The sequence below is a fragment of the Capsicum annuum genome, chromosome 3 (genome assembly GCF_002878395.1).
Source record: "Capsicum annuum cultivar UCD-10X-F1 chromosome 3, UCD10Xv1.1, whole genome shotgun sequence".
Taxonomy (NCBI): domain Eukaryota; kingdom Viridiplantae; phylum Streptophyta; class Magnoliopsida; order Solanales; family Solanaceae; genus Capsicum; species Capsicum annuum.
In genome coordinates this window covers 252,005,140-252,028,166 of record NC_061113.1, presented here as the reverse complement: position 1 = coordinate 252,028,166, position 23,027 = coordinate 252,005,140, and the positions used below count along the sequence as shown (strand labels likewise).

The 23,027-nt window shown below is 37.1% G+C and overlaps 2 protein-coding genes, 1 long non-coding RNA gene and 1 pseudogene across 4 annotated transcripts; all 4 read right to left on the bottom strand.

The window, feature by feature from the left end:
- Nucleotides 1–1,371: 1,371 nt before the first annotated feature.
- LOC107845560 (COBRA-like protein 4) lies at nucleotides 1,372–3,587 on the bottom strand. 2 transcript variants are annotated; one of them, XM_016689957.2, is made up of 6 exons: nucleotides 3,237–3,587; nucleotides 3,066–3,145; nucleotides 2,518–2,974; nucleotides 2,286–2,433; nucleotides 1,891–2,138; nucleotides 1,372–1,782 (listed from the first exon to the last, which is right to left on the bottom strand). In XM_016689957.2, the coding sequence occupies exons 1-6, from the start codon at nucleotides 3,298–3,300 to the stop codon at nucleotides 1,556–1,558; spliced, it is 1,224 nt and encodes a 407-aa protein (XP_016545443.1). In that variant the 5' UTR covers nucleotides 3,301–3,587; the 3' UTR covers nucleotides 1,372–1,555. The 2 variants fall into 2 exon arrangements, with proteins under 2 accessions (XP_016545443.1, XP_016545442.1); XM_016689956.2 differs by having other exon boundaries at nucleotides 3,066–3,160; nucleotides 3,237–3,461.
- A 417-nt stretch (nucleotides 3,588–4,004) lies between these two features.
- LOC107845561 lies at nucleotides 4,005–6,551 on the bottom strand. Its single transcript, XR_007053862.1, has 2 exons — nucleotides 6,094–6,551; nucleotides 4,005–4,757 (listed from the first exon to the last, which is right to left on the bottom strand). It is a non-coding gene; the product is annotated as an uncharacterized LOC107845561 (long non-coding RNA).
- A 1,946-nt stretch (nucleotides 6,552–8,497) lies between these two features.
- On the bottom strand, nucleotides 8,498–9,961 carry LOC107844229 (uncharacterized mitochondrial protein AtMg00810-like). The gene is made up of 3 exons (XM_047408762.1): nucleotides 9,763–9,961; nucleotides 8,954–9,573; nucleotides 8,498–8,796 (listed from the first exon to the last, which is right to left on the bottom strand). The coding sequence occupies exons 1-3, from the start codon at nucleotides 9,959–9,961 to the stop codon at nucleotides 8,608–8,610; spliced, it is 1,008 nt and encodes a 335-aa protein (XP_047264718.1). The 3' UTR covers nucleotides 8,498–8,607.
- A 24-nt stretch (nucleotides 9,962–9,985) lies between these two features.
- LOC107844230 lies at nucleotides 9,986–21,121 on the bottom strand (annotated as a pseudogene).
- Between the last annotated feature and the right edge of the window lie 1,906 nt (nucleotides 21,122–23,027).

Sequence of the window (23,027 nt, the reverse complement as noted above, 5' to 3'; positions counted from 1 at the left end):
TGTGTCTTTTAAGAAATTTAATCCGAACAAAATTATATCGCCTTACTGGAATAGAGGTACTCAAATTCCAGTACATGATACTTATTTTAGAAAATAATGCCTTCTTGGTGCCTTTTTGGTATTAACTACGGCTGTATTTGCTTATTTTAATATTCAGACGTCTGAATTTGAAGACACATCTGAATGATTAAAATATTATCTTTAGATTTAAAAACTGAATAATTTAGATTGTTTATTTTTTAATATCTGAATGTATAAAAAAAAAAGTTATTTATATATATAATAAAATTTAAAAAATACAATTTAAGTACAAAAACTTTCACTACCAGATTATGTCAAAAAAACTTTCTATTCGTCGAAAAATTATGTTATTATATATCCCTTTGATATTTTCGTAAATTTAGTTTTAATCTGTAGAAATCACAATTCTGAATATTCACCAACAAATTTGAACAAAAAAATCATTCTTTATAAACTCAAATATCAAAATAAAGTAAGAAAATGAATCAAGTTTCAGTTTTGTCGCCTCAGTTTCCAAAATTCATTCTGTCGCCTACTCTCACTAACAAACCCACCATTTTTGTCTAAAATATTACCTCCGTCAAGGTCACCGGGTTGATAAGTTTCTAGATCTTGTCCATGGTTAGCGATTTATTTCAGTGATATTTTCATGATCGGTGGAGGAGTGATGATTGTGAAGGAACATCATTAACAATAGAAATTACTTCTTACTTTCATTGTTTAACAGGTTGAAAGTTTAATATTGATAATGATGAGATGAACAGGCAGGTTAAAAGTCCTAAGCCATGGATGATTTGGGTGTCTGCAAGTTTAATGATGAGATGAAGAGGCAGGTTCAAAGTCCTTAGCCATGGATGGATGATTTGGGTGTCTGCAGGGAGATAAAAATCAGAGAAGAAAGAAGTATCTTTGATAGAAGGATTTAATATTAAAATAATAAAAGAGCTTAAAAAGGGTCCGAAAGATTTTCAGACTTTGTCCTGGATGGATCTGAACGGATAAGAGGTATTCAGACGTAATAAGTGGCTAGATCTTAATAAAAAACAAATGTACTTAATGGACTGAAATCTGAACTCCATTAAGTGCAAACCAAAGGTGTGAGTTTCAGACCTTCGTTAAGTGCAAGTCAAAGGTGTGAGTTCGAATTCTATACACACAAAAAAACACGATAGAAACAACATAATTTTGTGAACGCTTGTATATCCAGCTAGAGGCGCTCCTTGTTTGTGTTGTGAACGCTTGTATATCCAGCTAGAGGCGCTCCTTGTTTCATGCCCAAACAAATATCCTTCAAACTTGCTTTATGAATCATTGACATTTAATGTTACTCATTTGATATCTACAAGAAAATTGGATAATTGAACTGTGCCCTATTAAGCACCTTATTTATCATTATAACTCTTCACAAATCTTGTCAAGTGCATATTGCAATACTCATTAATTAGTACATTCCTGTTCTTGTATATTTATCACTTGTAACAACACAAGCTAGGAATACAAAAGAAACAGAACAACCAGTGTTGGACAATGCTCTTTATTTGTTGCCGGCAGAATTTGGAAGATATGGGTAAGATTTAGGAGATGGCATCACACACAGATTGCCATTGAAGTAGACCCTCCGAGGAAATGGCCAGCCTTTCTTTAGTGCAATTGTTTTACCATCCTTCTCAAGTGTTAAATCTGAGTGGACATTTCCTTTTGCTCCAGCTTGCATCAGGACATCATTATATGACCTTCTCCCATAAAACAAGGCAGTATCATCTGCATAGTTTAGAATATCGTCAGCCTGATGAACGCCTGGATGGTCTAATGATCAAGAATACATGTCTCTTTCTGTTTATGAATCAAATAAAGGGAGAGGGAGCTTACTGGTTGATAGATTGGGCATGTATGAAAAGCTGGAGACTTGAGTCGCGTTGTTGAGGTTTGGATGTTGAACAACGAGTGTCCACTGTGTATAGTTGAATCGGTAGTTGAAGTTTGTGATGGTAACCTTCACGCTCCAATGGTTCTTGAAATTTGACTGAACATGCCAATGCACATTGATAGGGCACATGTGTTTTGTGCATCGCAGCACTGCCTTTGGCACATTTACTCCCTTTCCACTCGGTGTCTTCCTACAATTACACTCTTCGGTTATGATTTTTTTAAAGAGAATCATCCAAGCCACTTAACGGGAGCCAGTCTTTACTCGTTTAACAGAGGAAGCATTACTACGGCTACAAATTGAAGATATAACTACGAGAAATGCATATAAATCTTACATGACACAGTTGCTACTGTTCCGGCAGCCACAAGAACACGAAGGACAAGGGGTGATACTTCCATTGTGAAAAGAAGACAAGGAGACGCAACATGTTGGCGATGGAGAGGCTAAGAACTGAGAGTAAGTGCAAATAACTCTCCATGTCACTGCATATTGAGCATAAAGGTTTAGTCTTAGCAGGTATATTATTTACTTCCAATCTCGTGCAAAATCTTAAGAGCCAAACTTACTCATAGCACTTGTTGTTCGTCGACCATCAGCCGTGATGAAAAGAGTGGGACGGATGATTTTAGCAGGACCACAGGTATAGCCACCTCCTGGAGCGAGCAAAGTGAAATTCTTGGGAAGTTGGACGGTTCTGTTTGTAGTCCCCGCAGAGCCAACAGCTATCTGAAATGCAGAGAGAGCAGCAGAAGGGTCCTTTCCCATTGATGCCAAAACACCACCCTTGCAGCAGTTAGCAATTTGCTGGTTATAAGGGGTATTTGGCAGCAGATCAACAATTTCAGGTTTTTTCTCACAGCTATGAGGAATGTTGCCTTTAAACATCGAACAATCTCCTTGATTAGTAGCTTGGGCTCCCATCATGGCCCAAATCACCTCATACTTTGCCCATGTCCATCCTAAAGTCCATCCAGGTCTCATTATTGGACGATACATTTGGAAATTGTTCATTGTCACTACTGCCTGAAATATTGGGAATGTTTATGAACCAAAAAGAATTTCAAAATGCTACTTAAAATGTGAAGAACATAATGGTATATTATATTCCCCTTACCACATAACCATCTGGAGTCCAAGAAATCACATCCCATTTGATTGTTATGTTTCCATTTGGATCCAATGCGTCATAAGCAGCTGCATATACAAAAACTATCCGTACATTAACAAGCAAGACTCGGATTGAATTTTGAATGCAGAGAGGTAATGTTGGGATTAAATGCAATACCTGCACAAGAACATAGCACAAGAAGCATAAATGTATATGTGCTCCAAATGATCTTGGACTCCATGGTGAAAAAGTATGTTTAATTTCTCCAGAAAATACAAGAGCTTATCTTCAGCAACAACCAAAGATGGAAGAAAGAAATAGTCTAACAATATAAGCTATGCTAAACAGTCGAATTTCCTGAAAGATAAATGAATTTTTTTTTGATAAGCTCACACATAGAAGGCAGCTTCGTAGAAGCAGACTCTAAAATTAAATTATGCTGCCATCACTCCTTGACCAATGTGAAGGGGTTGACTTTGGTTTGTTATGAAAACTTTTAGACTAATGCGACATGTCTATATCAATATTGTCATTAATGTCCTCAGAACGAATTAGTAGTATTAAAAAACCATACCCCATCTTAGAAGATTGGGAAAAATTGTGGTCCTCCCTGAAGACTGATGCCTCACAATTTTCACACTGGTTTTTAAAATTGGAACTAAGACAGACCAATTCAATACTTGCTTCAGCGGGCGGATGCAGACTTATTGCATCGTGTTTGATGAGTAAGTTTTTATGTGAAATATTTACAGAATAGAATCAATTGGATCAAATTTAAAAAAATGTTAAACGCTAAGATTGGTTAATTCTAGCAATAACTATTTTCATTGTTCCTATATCCTTTTCTCCTTCCCTCACAATGTGTATATTGATTTTATTTTTGAACGCCGCAAGTGCAGTGCAGACACCTCTTAAGAATCAAGGTATATTTATTCAAATATGATATAAGACAAGTTTGCAGTAGTTATATATAGGTTTCTGGTTTTCCAAGTTACATGGTTCTCTAAATTTTATTGCACCATTTGAGAAAGAAGAAGGGTGATGGATTAATTAAATAATGCCCAAAAGGCTGTTGCAAAGTTACAAAGTGAAATTCTTAGCAAGTACTATAAAACTAGGGAAACCATACTAAGTACTGGAAGCTCATTACTGAAACTTGGAAAGAAGCTCTTTAGCTTCGGACTCTGAAAACTCAATGGACTGGTTCTTCCATGTTACATTTTTCTTGAAATTCTTCATCAAGGTCCTCTAGAAATTCCACGTCTATCTCCTCTAATCATTGATTTCTTCTTTCTGCTCTGATCCAATCTTTCAAACACTCGGTCATTTCAACCACATCACCACCCAATAACCTGTCTTTATCATATATAATTGCAACTCATCCTGACTAAACACTCTACCTAATGGCATAGTAGACACAGGAACGGCAAATATAGCACGTGCCATTCTGGAAAGTACTGGAAATTTCTTCGTATGCTCTTTCCACCATCCCAAGAGATCAAAATCTGACTCATCAATACCATCATATTGTTGCTCCAGATAAAATACTAAGCTCATTTGAATCAGCAGATCTCCTCGATTCATGTGACATTACAACATGTTGTTGCCAAAATTCGCAACCAGGAAAGCGCTTGGAAGAAAAAGCTGAAGAACTAGGAGTCGTCGGGGCCTGTTTGGGTTCAACTGCAACATCAAAACCTGAATATATCTCATTAGCTAATTTCAATAAACCATCTTTATGAGAACATAAATCTTGCTCAGTATAGTTCAGATCCAAATTTTGATATAAACATTTAAGGGATAACTCAATATGCTCTAATTTCATCATAGATCCAACAATGCACCAAGTAAATATATTGGGGGTACAGGGATAAAATGTTTGATAAATTCAGCTTTCACTTCAGGTTAAAAAACACTGAAGTAAGGATTATCCTTATATTTAAAGAATAACGAAGATATGTCATTCAAATAAACAAGTGCGGAATTACAAGTTGGATAATAAGAACCAGCAAAATGTGTAACAGCACCGTGAAACTTTTGTAAGAAATTAACTATCTCTTCGCAAGCAATCCAATTTATGTCGGTCAAATCATTTTCATCAGTATCACCACGACCACGAACACCATTACCACCATCAATAACAATATCATCAACAACATCATCAATAACAATATCATCAACAACATCATCAGCATCAACAACAATAGATTCATTATAAGCTTCTGTAAGAATGACTTTATGTTCCATGGCACCTGCTAACATATCATAAGTAGTATTCCACCTAGTTGGAATATCTACTTTTCGAGATAATTTCATTACTTGTTTATCAGCTAAACACCTCTTGCTAAATTCGGTCTCTCTAAAACTACAACCATAAATATAGCGCACCGCCTTTCTTATTTTCCTAATTTCAGGTTCAAAAAGAGCAATTCCATCCCTAACAATTGAATTCAGAATATGACACGCACATTTAACATAACGATGCTTCATATCTTGTACAGCTGATTCATTCTTATTCTCCTTAAAATACGAATTAACAGAAAATAACTTATCACTTATCCTATAAAGAAGCACAAATTCAGCCATCATCTCAGAAACAACACCTCCATCACGAAAATCCTCAGGTAATCCTGTTTGATATGGTAAAATCCGTTTTTTCATGGTAAAATCATCATCAATCCAATGAGCACTAATGCATATAATATCTACTTGTATGTCAGTATGAGCCACCAAGTCAACACTTAACGCTACACTGCAAGAAAGAGCCTTAAAATCTTCGATAATTTGACCTTGATACTTGTGAAACTGATTTCGTATTTCAGATATAATAACACTCTAAGGAATAGGCTGATACGCTGGAAAATGAGCAGTTCGAATATAAATGGTAAAGGGATTTCAAGAAACTTTTAGTATACAGTATTGATTCAGCACATAAAAAGTTTAACGAGTTCAGCACGATCAAGTTCTTCAGAATATTCAAATGGAGGGTAGAAAATTTGAATATATTTTTCAAGAGAATCAGTGAAAGTCTTACTATAAAGTGACTCAACAATGATAAATTTCGTTAACTCCCATTCATCAACTTTCCTAGAATACTTAAATTGTTCTCCAGTGTTAGGATCAATTTTAAATTGAATTTTTAATCGTTTATTAGCTGGTGATGTTGACATTATAGGAAAAAGTCAAGGAAATTAAATAAACTAAGCAAATAACAGATGGAACAAATTGACGAAACGCAGTAAAAAATTGAGTAGTTGAAAATTGAATTCCAATCACCAGTGTGCCTTGAGAGGGAAGGAGTTTGAGGAGAAATAGAGGGATTTTTTTATTTTTTTTTGTAGTGTGAAAGAAATGTAACATTGTTTATATAGATTTGAATGAGGGTGATTTTTTAAGAAACAATCTAACTTAGAAAAATAGGAATAATCAATAAGAAAGGGACAACGGTCATATAAAATATTAACGTTATTTTTAATTTTTAACGGTCATAAAAAATAATTTGTAAACAGAGTAAGGACATCAATTCTTCGAAGAATGTGCAGAGTATGTAGGACAAGTTATACCTCTGGTTACTTTTTATTTTTTTTAGTGTTTTGATTCTCCAGAGTTATATTATACATAAATTTTAAATGATATTTAAATTATATTTTGATTGTATTAATTATATGAAAAGAATTTTATTGTATTATAGTATTTTTGTATAATTTATAAAAATTTAAATTTAAAATATTTAATAATTTAATTTAATTTTTGAAATAATCAAATTAACTTTCGCAAGTGAAACGAGAAAAACAAAATTGAACGGAGGGAGAATAAAGGGGATGACCATCAAGCGTAATTGAGTTTGCTAAAAAGAATGTATGACAGAAATATTTTAAGGTGGTATAGAAGCAACAAATGCTTTTTTAATATTTTCTATTGTCATGTCTTGTAATTTTTAAATTCACCTGCTTAATGGTTTTTAAGACAAACATTTGTGTTTATAATGATTGGAACATTGATAATATTGATAATTCTTTGACTAATATGAATTTTTAAGAATGTTTTTGAATTTTGTGATTGTTTAAAGACGCATATGAATGTATCAAAATATTATTTAATTTTGTGAAATTCTATGTGAAAGTTAGAATTAAAAGTTATCAAAAAGGATAAAAATATTCTTTTTAAAACGAACTAAAAAAAAAAAGTAAGACAAACAAATAGAAAAAACATCCTCGTTGTTGCATAAAGGACCAAACCATTGTACTTATTGCTAGGCTCTTATAATCAATAATAAATTGCAAATTGCTAAAAGGTAGAATAATTATCTCGTGGGTTCAAGACGCAGAGAAAGTCGTTAGTCCAATTTAGAGAAAAACGGGAGAAAAAGACAACCTTTTAGGATGTATAAGAGTAAGGAGAGAGAAAGTAAAAAAAAAAATTAAAGAATTTCAATAATTAATTTAAAATTTATGTAATTACTTTTTGTAATAAAATAAAGTTGCCTTGTATTAAATTTTAGATAAGTAATTAGTCAATGAAAGGAACACCAATCAAGTTTTCCAACATAAAACTGTAATAAGTCGATCAAGTTTTCACTCAAGCTTTAAGTTAGTCAGGGTGACTTATAAAACTGTAATATGCAATAATAATTACTTACGATGGTCGCATGTTTTTCTTTCTTTTTTTTTCAGTTAAATATATTAGTATAATTTTTACGTTTTTTCGTTACTTTCTCAAGATATTAATCTCATGACAGATCTCTAGATGATACATGCCTCTTCAATCAGGAAAATTTTCAAGTATGTACTCGTAACAGGTATAATCATATTAAATACATCTTTTTATGTGACATGGATCGGATTGTTACTTAAACTTATGCATGTTCTTTGTTCCTGGCTCAAAAAAACTGACTTCTTGTGTCTCACTGTCCTCTTTCTACAACGACCCAACCATATATAAATCGTCTGACTTGCACATGTGGTTGTCAAAATGACATAACTCAATTGAAAACATGCTTAGAGTGGGCAAACATTATCTTTAATCTCAAAATTATATTCTCCCTATCTTTTAAATTTTAATTTCCAGGTTATTTGATATTTTTAAATACTCTCTAACATGTTGGACTTTCCTTACTTATCTTCAGTACTTTTAAATTCTATTATAGACCTCCAATCCAGTATATTAAACATATGTCCCATTTTAGTGCATTAGCAAGTAAAGATCAACTATAAAGATCACCGGAGGGAAAAAAAAATACAAGAACTAATCTTAGCTACAAAATGAATTATTTCCAGCGAAATTTTATTGTTCAACACCCCAATTTTTGTTAACTATTACAATGCAAGAGGAAGAACAAAGTAATTTGTAAGCTCAAACAAAGAGAAACTATGTATACAGCAACTAAAAGAGAAGAAAAATTCTAAGTACAAGTGTTAATAACTGCTACTCCTCAAGCTCCTATTTGTAGACTCTCTTAGCTCATTGCTATCACACATATCTTAGTCACTAAGTTAGATTAACAAACTAACTAACAATTTCTAACTAGCTGCTATATACAGCTTAGCTATCAATGGACAACTGTACATTTTACTAACCGCTTAACATCCTCCCTCAATCTAGGTGTATGAAACACATTCTTCATGCCTAGCTTGGTAAGTAGATAAGTATGTTGAACTATTTTAAGACCCTTGGTCAGTAAATCTGCAGGTTGCTCTGATGTATGTAGATATGTTGGTTGAACTAATCCAAGCTGAATCTTCTCCCTGAAGAAGTGATAGTCTATATTTATGTGCTTAGTTCGTCCTTGGAACATTGGATTAGCTGCAATTTGAATTGCAGACTTGCTATCACTGCATATGGACTGGCAAAGCAACATCAACTCCCAGTTCCTTGTACAGTCCAACTAGCCACACAATCTCAGCCACAGTAAATGCCAAACTCCTGTACTCAGCCTCTGTTGAACTTTTTGAGATATTATTTTGCTTTTTTAATTTCCAAAAAACTAAAGAATCTCCATAAAACACAAAGTATCCAGTGATTGATTGCCTGGTGTTTGGACATGATGCCCCATCTGCATCACAAAATGCTCTCAATTGCTTTGCACCTTTAGAAGTCATAAGAATTCCTAATCCTGGTGAATGCTTGACATACTTAACCATTCTCATTGTTGCTTCCATATGAGATATTTTAGGTTTATGCATGAATTGACTCAAAAGTTGAACTACAAATGCAATATCTGTCCTGGTTAGAGTCAAGTAAAGTAGTCTGCCTACAAGCTTTTGATATCTTGTAGGATCTTTTAAAAACTTGTCAGTGTTGCCAACAGGTGGAAAATATGAATCGAATTCTGATATAGTAAGCTTCTGATTTAATGCTATAGGAGCTCTAACAGGCTTTGAGTTGAACAACCCCATATCTGCTACCAACTCTAGACAATATTTTCTCTGGTGCATAAGAATTTCAGCCTCACTCCTTGCAAACTCAATGCCTAAAAAATATCTCAAGCCACCTAAATCTTTAATCTTGAATTTATCTTAAAGAATCTTCTTTGTGTCCAATACCATCTCATGATCATTTTCTATTATCAATAAGTCATCAACATAAACCAGTACTACTACCATACTACCTCCATGGTGTTTTGTGAATAAAGAGTAATCAAAGTGACTCTATTGAAAGCCAACATCAAGTAAATATGTGGTTAGCTTAATGTTCCACTGTCTACTTGCTTGCTTAAGTCCATAAAGAGACTTAGTCAACTTGCATACTGTCCCCTGCTCACTTTGATGATCAAATCCCAAGGGTAATTCCATGTATACATCCTCATTCAAGTCACCTTGAAGAAAAGCATTGAACACATTGATTTGATAGATGTTCCAACCATTTTCAGCTGCTAATAAAATGACCACTCTGACTGTTACCATTTTTACAACAGGTGAAAAATTTTTCTAATAGTCCAAACCTTCCTTTTGGTTGTAACCTTTAGCAACCAACCTAGCCTTGAATCTATCAATCTCACCATTAGACTTATATTTGATCTTATACACCCATTTACACCTAATTGCCTTCTTGCCTGCTGAAAGTTGTGTGAGCACCCATATGTTATTATCTTCTAGAGCTTGTATCTCATTCTGCATAGCTGTAATCCATCTTGAATCTCTGATAGATTCTTGATAGGAACTAGGTTCCTTTTCTTGTGACATCTCGGTAACAAAGCTTCTATATGAAGGAGAAATGCTCTGGTAATCAAGCATATTTGTAATGGAATATAGACTATTCCCAGTTGATGTTTTCTTTCCTGGCAAAACATAGTCTGTATGCCAAAGGGGTGGCTTTGCCTGCCTGTTGGACTTTTTAGTGACAACGGCTGGTACGAGATCTGTTTCTTCAACCACTGTGTCACGACGTGATTTATTAAGTAGTGATGGCGCCTACCTTATCCCACCAGTAGGCAAGCCAAACCATAGCCCAGAATGATAGGTAACGGGCTAATAGGCAGGGACAAAATAAAAGATCGCGTATGATGATAACAATCACAATAATAAGTGAAAACTAAGAAGAAAACATATGTATTATATAAAAACTAGAGGAGGAAAAAGGATCAACTATACAAATGAATCCCTCCCAAGACCTGATAAGGTCAGTACTAGAGCCACTACTAACAGGTACCCAGAGTACTAGACAAAAATCTAAAATGTACACAAGTAGTCTCGAGTGAAAAAAGACTAACCAGAGTAGATAGAGGAGGATCAGCCTCAGACGACAGTAAGCTCACCCTACTCTAAACCAACATTGAAAGGTAGGAACCACGTCAACGCCAACTGCTAGTACCTGAATTTGCATCAGAAAAAAGATGCAGAAGTGTAGAATGAGTACCAAAAACAACGGGTACTTAGTAGGCATCATCGGACGACTGAGCTTAATACAGAAAAGGTGTAACTACAATGCAAGGACGTAATCTGAGTTATTAGTAAATAGGGATGGAAAGGTAAACAACTACCAAGCTATGCAACGGCTGTAAAGGAATAAACTTGTACAATACAGAAAAATAATGATGCAGTAATAACAAATAAATCAAACATAACGTAACTGAGCCCCCATAAGCCCGCTAGACATACTGAAGAAGACAATTAACCCAACCGTACCCACATAAGCTGGTGGGACACACAATTGGTGAAAGTAAACATAACTAATCAGATGCCGGACTCGAACCGGAACTCAGAGTAACCCAACTATAATCAGATGCCGGACTTGAACCGGAGTTCAGAGTAACAATAATAGTCAAATGCCGGAGTCAAACCGGAACTCATAATAACAATAATAGTCAATTGTCGTACTCAAACCAGAACTCATAGTAACAATAATAGTCAATTGCCGGACTCGAACCGGAACTCATAGTAACCATAACCCACCGATAATATTAATATCCATTCCATATTATAACAATGTCATCGTCTAAATAATCATCCACCAATTTTAATTAAAAAGGCTAAATTAATACTAGTGGAATAATACTAGTAGAATCCAAGCTTGAATAATTGGTTCGAATAATTAATTTATATGAAATTTTATAAGACTAACCAAGAACTTTAATTGATTTTCTAAAAAAAGAAGCAAATCGAGAAAGGCCAATATATGAGAAAAAGAGATATGGACGTGCATATGTATAGAAGCAATGAATGAAAGTTCACTCTTCTTATTTATTTATTTTTTTTTACTTTTAAAAAGGGCAAAAGCTATCATATGGTGGCCTAACAAGTGGCAGCAACATGTGGTCCATCCATCCGTTTCCAAGTGTGCGGTGGTGGCGAAATTCATTAATTTTATACACAACATATATATATTCGGGAATTGCATCAATTCGTGGTAAAATAATTATAATATTTTGAATATATCATAATTAATAGAAAATTATTTCTAACAAAACCTCTATTATATAATAATAATAATATTTTAACATTTCTAAAATTACTATCTCCGCTTAAAATATTAATAAATCATAAAAGTCCATTATAAAGTGATATAAACATATCGTCACTTAAAGAATTTTATCAATATCAAAAATATTCTATAAGGATACTAAATTATATTTCTACCAAATGTCAAATTAAAATAAATAATCCATGATATATTTAGATAGTACTAAAATTATATGAAAAATACAGAAAAATGACCGTAAGGGTCATTACAACATCCACTACTAAAAGGACTTTCGTTCGCGAAAGTAAAAGATAAGGTCATACCTGAAGGCTCAAACAGGTATGGATACTGGGTGCACATATCACGCTCTATCTCCCAGATAGCCTCCTTAACTGGACGGTGATGCCACTGAACCTTAACTACCGAAATATCCCTGGAGCGCAACCGCCTAACATCCCTCGCCAAAATAGACATTGGCTCCTCTACAAATGCCAGTCCCTAGTCCAACTGAACCGAGTCCCACTGAAGTACATGTGACTCATCTGGGATATACTGCCGCAACATAGATACATGAAACACCGGGTGAATAGCTGAGAAAGCAGGTGGAAATGCCAACAAATAAGCTACCTCCAGGTGGAAATGCCAACAAATAAGCTACCTCCCCAACTCTCTGTAGGATCTCAAAAGGTCCAATAAAGCTTGCCCCTCCTCCCGAACCTCATCACGCCCTTCATGGGCGATACCCGTAAGAAGACCCTATCACCAACTCTGAAACTCAATGAACGACGTCTGCAATCAGCATAACTTCTCTGTCTGCTCTGAGCTACTCGTAATCTGTCCTGAATGACCCAAACCCGATCCAATGAATCATGAAGCAAATCTGTGCCACGAGGCCTCACCTCAGAAGTCTCAAACCAACCAACAGGAGATCGACATCTCCTACCATACAATTCCTTAAATGGGTCCATCTGAATACTCGAGTGAAAACTGTTATTATATGCAAACTCTGCCAAAGGTAAAAACTTGTCCCACTGACCTCCAAAATCTAACACACAAGCGCGAAGCATATCCTCTAGAACCTGTATAGTCCGCCCTGACTGTCCATCAGTTTGGGGATGAAAGGTTGTTCTAAGGTCAACCTGGGTCCCCAACTCCTCCTGAAATGCCCTCTAAAAGCTAGAGGTAAACTGAGATCCTCGGTCGGAACTAATGGACACAGGGACCCCATGTAGGCGAACCACCTCCAGAATATAGACACGAGCTAACCTCTCGGCACTGTAGGAAACTCGAACGGGGATAAAATATGCAGACTTGGTCAATCGATCCACGATAACCCAAATGCTATCAAAACCAAGCGATGTACGACGCAATCCGCCTATGAAATCCATAGTAATTCATTCACATTTCCACTCGGGAATGGGTAGTTGCTGCAACAATCCACCAGGCCTCTGATGCTTGACCTTTACCTGCTGACAACAAAGACATCAAGCCACAAAACCTGCTATATCTCTTCGTATACCACTCCACCAGTAATGCTGCCTCAAATCTCTGCACATCTTAGCTGTCCCGGGATGAATAGAGTATCTGGAGCTATGAGCCTCACGAAGAATCAACTGGATCAAATCTCCAACCCTTGGAACACAAATACGACTGTTATACCTCAAAACACCCTCAGAATATAGCGTAGCCCGCTGAGACTCACCCCTCAACAACTGCTCTCGAAGGCTGCGAAGCCTGTCATCCTCAAGCTGAGGACTCTGAATCTGCTCCAACAAGGTGGATCTGGCCTCAACACTAGCAATGATTCTCCGAGGGTCAAAAATATCCAAACGAACCATCATGTTAGCTAAGGACCGAATGTCCAAAGCCAACGGCTGCTAAGAAGCTGAAATAAAAGCTAAGCTACCCATACTTACTGACTTTCGACTCAAGGCATCCGCTACCACATTTGCCTTACCCGGATAGTAGAGAATAGAGATATCATAGTCTTTCAGCAACTCAATCCACCTGCGCTGCCTCAAATCAGCTTCTTCTGGGTCATAATATACTAAAGACTGTGGTGATCAATAAATATCTCACAGCGGACCCCATACAAATAATGCCTCTAAATCTTAAGCGCAAATACTATCGCTGCCAACTCTAAGTCATGGGTGGGGTAGTTGCGCTCATACACCTTCAACTGCCTCGATGCATATTCAATAACACGGCCACGCTGCATCAGAACACACCACAAACCAACACCAGGTGCATCGCAATAGACAGTAAAACCCTCGCCCTCCACACGAAGAGTCAGAATAGGAGCTGTAGTAAGAAAATCCTTGAGCTTCATAAAGCTTGCCTCTCAACTCGCAGACCACTGAAACAGAACCTCTTTCCTGGGCAATCTAGCCATAGGGGCTGCAATAGAAGAAAAACCCTTAATGAACCGCCTGTAGTAACCTACCAACCCAATAAAGCTGCGAACCTCAGAAGGTGACGTAGGCCTAACCCAACTACGAATAGCCTCAATCTTGACTGGGTCCACCATAATACCATCCTTGGACACTATATGCCCCAAGAAAGCTACAGAATTAAGCCAATACTCACATTTTGAGAACTTGGCATAAAGCCTGTGGTCTCTCAAAGTGCGAAGTATAGTCCTCAAATGCTGCTCGTGCTCCTCCTTACTCCTCAAATATACCAGAATATCATCAATAAATACTATCACGAAGGAGTCCAAATATGGCCTGAACACGCGATCAGATCCATAAAAGCTGCTGGAGCATTAGTCAACCTAAAAGACATCACTAGGAACTCATAATGACCATAACGAGTCCTGAAGGCTGTCTTAGGGATGTCCGCAGCCCTAATTCTCAACTGATGGTAACCAGACCTCAAATCAATCTTAGAAAACACCGTCGCACCCTGAAGCTGATCAAACAAATCATTGATGCGAGGCATAGGATACTTATTCTTTACAATAACCTTATTCAACTACCTGTAGTCGATACACATACTCAAGGAGCCATTTTTCTTCTTCACAAACAAAAATAGAGCACCCCAAGAAAATACACTCGGTCTGATAAATCCCTTACCCAGAAGATCCTGAAGCTGACTATTCAGCTCCTTTAACTCAGCAGGAGCCATACGATACGAAGCCATAGAAATAGGTCGGGTGCCAGGCTCGAGGTCAATAATAAACTCTACATCACGCTCAGAAGGAAGGCCAGGTAGGTCGGTCAAAAATACATCAGCAAACTTGCGAACAACAGGGACAGAGTCAAGCGGGGAACTCTCAACACTAACATCCCGAATATATGCAAGAAAAGACTCACAACCCCTCGATAGCAGTCTCCTAGCCTGGATGTACGAAATAATCCCCATCGATGCGTGGCTAACAGAACCCTGCCACACAACTGGGGGTATGCCAGGCAAAGCTAAAGTAACGGTCCTAGCAAAACAATCCAAGACCGCATGATAAGGAGACAACCAATCCATGCCTAAAATCGCATCAAAATCAACCATATCTAGGACAATAAGGTCAATATGAGTATAAAACTCCTAAATAGTGACCAAACAAGATCTATATACTCGATCCACTACTAAAGAGTCACCCACTGGGGTAGCCACACGTAACGGCACAGATAAAGACTCCGAATATAAACCCAGACGCGATGCAAAATAAGTAAAAACATATGAAAAGGTGGAACCGGGATCAAACAAAGCAGAAGCTGGCTAATGGAACACGAAAATCGTACCTATAATCACAGTATCCGAAGCCTCAGCCCCTGATCTACCTGGAACAGCATACAAATTACCCTGTCCATTACTAGACTGGGTACCTGCCCGACCGCCTGCCCTACCTCCCTACGAACCACCTCTAGAACCCTGGGAACCACCTCCACGACCCTGTACACAACCACTACCTAACGGCGGCACTGATCTAATCGGCTGCACAGCCAGAACTAGAGGCTCAATCATCCTACACCGAGGACACTCTTGGGCAAAATGACCAACAACTCCGCAGTCATAACATGCCCCGAGCACCCTGATCTGACTATAAGGTCCAGCGAATCCAGAATGACCACCCCCACTCGACGATCCTGACTGAACAACCCTCTGCGGCTGGCTGCTACTCTAACCACTGGAACTACAATAGACGGGCTAACTCCTATCGGATATCTGAAGCGATGCCTGAACTGGCCGACTAGGCTGACCTTGATACTGAGAAAGCTACGGATCAGGGTACCGACCGTGAAATCCTCGACCTGAGGACTGTGAACCACTATAACTGCCCTGGTAGCGTGGTCTCTTATCGCTGCCCCCTTGGGCCTCACGATCCATCTCCTCTATGGAATACACATAGTCGACTATCTCTGAAAAAGACTTCTCTGAAGTCACAAAACTCTGAGTAGCTCTACGGAGTGACAATCTCAATCCCCTAACAAAGCATCAAATTCGCTCATACTCCGTATCCAGAATCATAGTGGCATGTTGGGCTAAATCATGAAACCTCGCCTCATACTCTGCCACAGTCATGGAACCCAGCCTCAATATGGTAAACTCATCTCGGAGATGCTCACGCACGCTATGAGGCATACACTTCCCCAAGAAAGCCTCGAAGAACAGAGTCCAAGTCACTGGTGAAGATCCAGCTGGCCTAGAATCAAGATAACCTCTCCACCACCTCCTCGCTGCCGTGTCGAACTGATAAGAAACAAAGTCTACTCCTCGTGCCTCAACCAACCCCAAATTCCGCAACCGTTTCTTGCAACTGGATAAGAACTCATAAGCATTCTCTCCCGGGGTCCCGACAAACCTAGGTAGAGTTAAACTCTAAAATTGACCCAACATCTTCTGCTCTTATGTAGACATAAGTGGCTGGGCTACTGCCGGCTGTAGGTCTATTGGTGTTCGCAGAACCTCTACCCTCGACGTCGTTGTCGTAGGCTGTGCCCCTAAATCTACACCACCTTGCGCTGCTGGCTGAGCTCCCACTATCGGTGGACCGCTAACTAACCCCAATAACTGAACGAATATATCCCGAATAACCGAAGAAGATATAAAGTCGGGTGGAGCCTGGACTGTCCCCTAGCCCACCTGCTGATGTGGCGGAATACCTGGAGCTCTCTCAATCCCCGGAGCTACAACGGTATCGGGTAACGGATTTCTGGCCTGATCACGGACAGGGGCTGCTGCTCTACCCAGCCCTTGATATCTGGGTCGACCTCGACCTCAAGATAGAACTCTAAAAGTGAACCCGCGATCCTGACCCCCTGCTCTCGAACCTCGTGTCCTAGCCATCTGTGTAAAGAGCGAACCAATAAAAAGATTACAACCAACCCAGACTCAACGCACAAAATGGATCAAGAAAATGAGATTTTTTTTTTTAAAAATGCTCTGTAGCTCCCAAGGATAGGATACAGACGTCTCCGTACGGATCCGCAGGACTCTACTAAACATCAGCTCCAGTACTAACAATACCAGTGTGACCTAGGCTCTGATACCAATCTGTCACGACCCGATTTCTTAAGTCGTGATGGCACCTACCTTATCCCACCAGTAGGTAAGCCAAACCATAGCCCGGAATGATAGGTAAACGGCTAATAGGCAGGGATAAAATAAAAGATCATGTATGACAATAACAATCACAATAATAAGTAAAAACTAAGAAGAAAACATACGTATTATATCAAAACGAGAGGAGAAAAAATGATCAATTATACAAATGAATCTCTCCCAAGATCTGATAAGGTCAGTACTAGAGCCACTACTAACAGGTACCTAGAGTACTAGACAAAAATCTAAAATGTACACAAGTAGTCTCGAGTGAAAAAAGACTAACTAGAGTAGATAGAGGAGGATCAGCCTCAAACGACAGTAAGCTCACCCCGCTCTAAAACAACACTGAAAGGTAGGAACCACGTCAACGTCGACTGCTAGTACCTGGATCTGTATCAGAAAAAAAAGATGCAGAAGTGTAGTATGAGTACCAAAAACAACAGGCACTCAGTAGGCATCATCGGCCGACTGAGCTTAATATAGAAAAGGTGTAACTACAATGCAAGGAAGTAATCTGAGTTATTAGTAAATAGGGATGGAAAGGTAAACAACTACCAAGCTATGCAATGGCTGTAAAGGAATAAACTTGTGCAATACAGAAAAATAATGATGCAGTAATAACTAATAAATCAAACATAACGTAACTGAGCCCCCATAAGCCCGCTAGACACACTGAAGAAGACAATTAACCTAACCGTACCCCCATAAGACGGTGGGACACACAAGTGGTGAAAATAAACATAAATAATTAGATGCCGGACTCGAACCGGAACTCAGAGTAACCCCAACTATAATCAGATGCCGGACTTGAACCGGAGCTCATAGTAACAATAATAGTCAAATGCTGGACTCAAACCGGAACTCATAGTAACAATAATAGTCAATTGCCGAACCCAAACCGAAACTCATAGTAACAATAATAGTCAATTACCGGACTCGAACCGGAACTCATAGTAACCATAATCCACCGATAATATTAATATACATTCCATATTATAACAATGTCATCGTCTAAATAATCATCTACCAATTTTAATTAAAAAGGCTAAATTAAAGATTTTGCAATTAAATTTTATGTCCCAAAGTAATAAGTTTTATATTATATTAAAAGATAATTTCCAAATATCTACTAGAACGGGGTCCTAATCCGAATAAATAAGACAGATTATATATATCAAAAATACGCATCTACACGTATTTATCCAAAACTAACATAATAGTTAACATTTTCAGTAAATAAGTTCAATCTAAAAATAGGGTAAACCTAGCCTACCTGGACGCCAAAGCTAGAATATCTGTCCGCGAAGCCTCCGAATAATACTAGTAGAATCCAAGCTTGAATAATTGATTCGAATAATTAATTTATATGAAATTTTATAAGACTAACCAAGAACTTTAATTGATTTTCTAAAAAAAGAAGCAAATCGAGAAAGACCAATATATGAGAAAAAGAGATATGGACGTGCATATGTATAGAAGCAGTGAATGAAAGTTCACTCTTCTTATTTGTTTTGTTTTACTTTTAAAAAGGGCAAAAGCTATCATATGGTGGCCTAACAAGTGGCAGCAACATGTGGTCCATCCATCCGTTTCAAAGTGTGCGGTGGTGGCCACATTCATTAATTTTCTACACAACATATATATATTCAGGTATTGCATCAATTTGTGGTAAAATAATTATAATATTTTGAATATATCATAATTAATAGAAAATTATTTCTAACAAAACCTATATTATATAATAATAATAATAATAATGATAGTTTAACATTTCTAAAATTACTCTCTGCTTAAAATATTAATAAATCATAAAAGTCCATTATAAAGTGATATAAATATATCGTCACTTTAAGAATTTTATCAATATCGAAAATATTCTATAAGGATACTAAATTATATTTCTACCAAATGCCAAATTAAAATAAATAGTCCACAATATATTTAGATAGTACTAAAATTATATGAAAAATACAGAAAAATGACTGTAAGGGTCATTACACACTGCAACATCGTTTCCCGGCAAAGCATGATCATCATTATTTACGGTCTCAAGAATAGGCAAATCATTTTGTTCTTCATGCACTGGAACATCTGCTTCTGCAGGGACCATAGAAGTATCATGATTGAGAACATCTGCTTCTGTAGGACCTCAGAAGTATCAGCTGGTACAGGTATCACACAAGGGCTATAGTAACATGTCGGAGCAGGTGGTTGTGGCATAAGAAAATGCAGATCATCCTCAGATTTATGTCTTGGTGTTTGGAAGAAAAAACTGTTTCATCGAACTCACATCTCTACTAACAAATAAAGTATTTGTCTCAATATCAAGCAACTTGTACCCCTTCTGTACTACAGCATAACCAAGAAAAATTGCCTTTTTAACTTTAGGAGCAAAATTGTCACCTTTCAATAGGTTTGTAGCAAAGGCAAGACATCCTATTACCTTAATGTGAGATAAAGATGGTTCTTTCCCATAGAATAGCTCATATGGTGACTTATTTCCCAAAATGGACAGAGGTATCCTATTTATGATGTATGTAGCATCTTCAACATATTCTCCTCAGTATTTGCTAGGTAAGCAGCCTTAAAATTTGATAGCTCTTGCAGCTTCCAGTAGGTGTCTGTGCTTCCTCTTCACAACACCATTTTTTTTGGAGTGTAAGGACAAGATCTTTGATAGGTAATACCATGCATAGTAAATATTTCATGACAATTAGCATTAAAGAATTCTCCTTCATTATCTGTTTTGAACACTCTAACACACCTGTTAAACTGGTTCTTTATCATTAGTATCTCTATTCAAAAATTACATCAAATTTTTGAGTGAGCAAAAAAGTCCATGTCCATCGAGACTTGTCATCTACTAAAGTAAAGAAATATCTCCTTCCAGAGTGAGTAGGGACCTTGTAAGGTCTCCAAACATCCATGTGAACTAAATCAAAAACAACATTTGAACTTGTGCTACTAGCAGGGAATGGAATTCTGGTTTGTCTAGCTTGAGGACAAATATCACAATGATCTATAGCAAAACTATTATTATTATTGAATTCTTTTATTCTTCTAAGAACACTCATGGGAATATGACTCAATCTTTTGTGTCAAATAGCTGGATTTTCAGACTTAGTAACAGCAGATATGATTTTGCATATTTCATTTTGTTTCTTCCAGTTTAGGACATATAAGTCGTCTTCTACATCACCAATCTCCTTGACCTTCCCAGACAAAAGGTCCTAAAATATGCAACATGTGGGGAAGAAGGAAACACAATAATTCAATTTCTTTGTCAGTTTGTTAACAGATAAAAGGTTAAATTTAAATGCTGGCACACACAACACATCACTAATCTTATCTTCTATATTTAATTGAAAGTCACCTATATGGGAAACTGATGCCGAGTCACCTGTAAGTAATTGCACTTTCCCTATTTGTCCTACCAGTCTTTCATTTTTCAGGTACATATTATTACCTATCATATGATCTGTAGCACCGAAATCAACAATCCACTTTAGTAAATCAGTATTAGACTTACCTGCCATATTGGCATTGTCATGTGACTCACCACTGCTATTTTTATTCAACACCTCAGATATTTGTTGAAGCTGATCTGGAGTAGCTTTGTTCATCAAATGCACTAATTGATTTTGGGTCAACAACTGCTCTCCCAACACTGTATTTAATCTTTTTAAGCTTTGTTGTTGGTCATGTATACCCTGTTGCAGCAGATGACCTATTCCTACTGTTGTTGTATTCACTTTCTTCTTGCCCTTCTAATTTTCTGGATAACCAATTAGTTTGAAGCATTCATCCTTCACATGACCAGTAGCATGGCAATAGTCACATTTTTTAAGTTTGTTACATCCCTCTCTAACATATTCTTTCGTGTGGCAGTAGTCACAGTAGAGACTATTGAAATTTCTCTTCTGAAATTGTTGTTTGTTGATGTTCCTGACTGTGTATAATGCCATGGAATCCGCTCCCTCTGAACTAGGACCATCAATTCCTTTGTTCCTTCCTGTATCCATAGCCATTGATTCTATCTCTTCATGAATATTTCCAGCAATGCCTTTTTTACTCTCATCCTGAATAACTAGGACATATGCTTGATTCACAGTAGACAAATTATGCATCATTAGGATTTGGCCTTTAGCCTGCGAGTAACTATCATTTAATCCCATTAAAAACCGCAACAGACGCTGGTATTGAAATTGCTTTACATACTCTTTTGCTTTGGCATAATCAAAACTAGGTGGAGGCAAAATTGAATCGTACTCATCCCAGAGGTATTTCAACTTAGGGTAGTAATTCAAAACAGTTGATACTCTTTGTGTTAAAGTAAAAATGCTCCGATGCAATTGATACAATCGTGATCCATTGATTTTGTCAAATCGTTCCTTAAGATTGAGCCATACCCGATGTGCACTAGAAGAGTATAGAATTCCACTAAATAAATCCTTGCTCACATTGCAGGTTAACCATGAGATGACGATCGCATTACAACGATCTCAAATCTTCTTCAATTCTCCATCGTAATCACTCCTTAGAACAGAGCCATCAATGAGTCCGAGCTTGTTCCTTCCAAGCAGTGTGATCTCCATTGCTCGACTCCACAACGTGTAATTCTCCATCCCTGTCAATTGAATCCCAACTGATAATGCTCCTGGTATATCAGCTGAACTCAAATACAATGGATGTTAATGATCAATTATGATCGAACTCCCAGTCACTGGTTCTCCTCGAGCTCTGTTATCTCCGCCATCCTGCGATACTCCGTCCATCGCCATTTTCACACAAAATCTGCAGAATTTCTAGTGTGAATCGTCGAAATAATCCCCTAGATCTGCCTAATATGCTTTGATACCATGTTAACTATGCAATGCAAGAGGAAGAACAAAGCAATTTGTAAGCTCGAACAAAGAGAAACTATGTATACAACAACTGAAAGAGAAGTAAAATTCTGAGTACAAGTGTTAATAACTGCTACTCCTCAAGCTCCTATTTATAGACTCTCTTAGCTCATTACTATCACGCGTATCTTAGTCACTAAGTTAGATTAACAAACTAACTAACTGTTTCTAACTAACTGCTATATACAGCTTAGCTGTCAGTGAACAGTTGTACATTTTACTAACCGTTTAACAATTTTGAGAATCTCTTCACTTATATCTAGCTTCGGAACAAGCTTTGGACCAATGATATTGTAAAATTACGAAGACTTTGATAACACATTTCAGATATTTGAGTAGGAAGTTGGCCCAAATCATTTGTCTATTTCTTTTCCTATATGCAATAAGTTACATGACTTATCCAAATAATTTTTAACAAATTATTATTAAACGAATGAGATGCACGTAGAGTGCATAAGATGCATTTATGGCGTACGAGATATTATTTGCAACTTATAACAGTTGAAATAATTCAATGTAGGATTAATTACAATCATAATTATGAACAACAAAATATTTTCAATATAAAATTTTATTGATATTGATGAACTAGAAAAGAAAAAGAAATAGCGTACAACGCAAGACT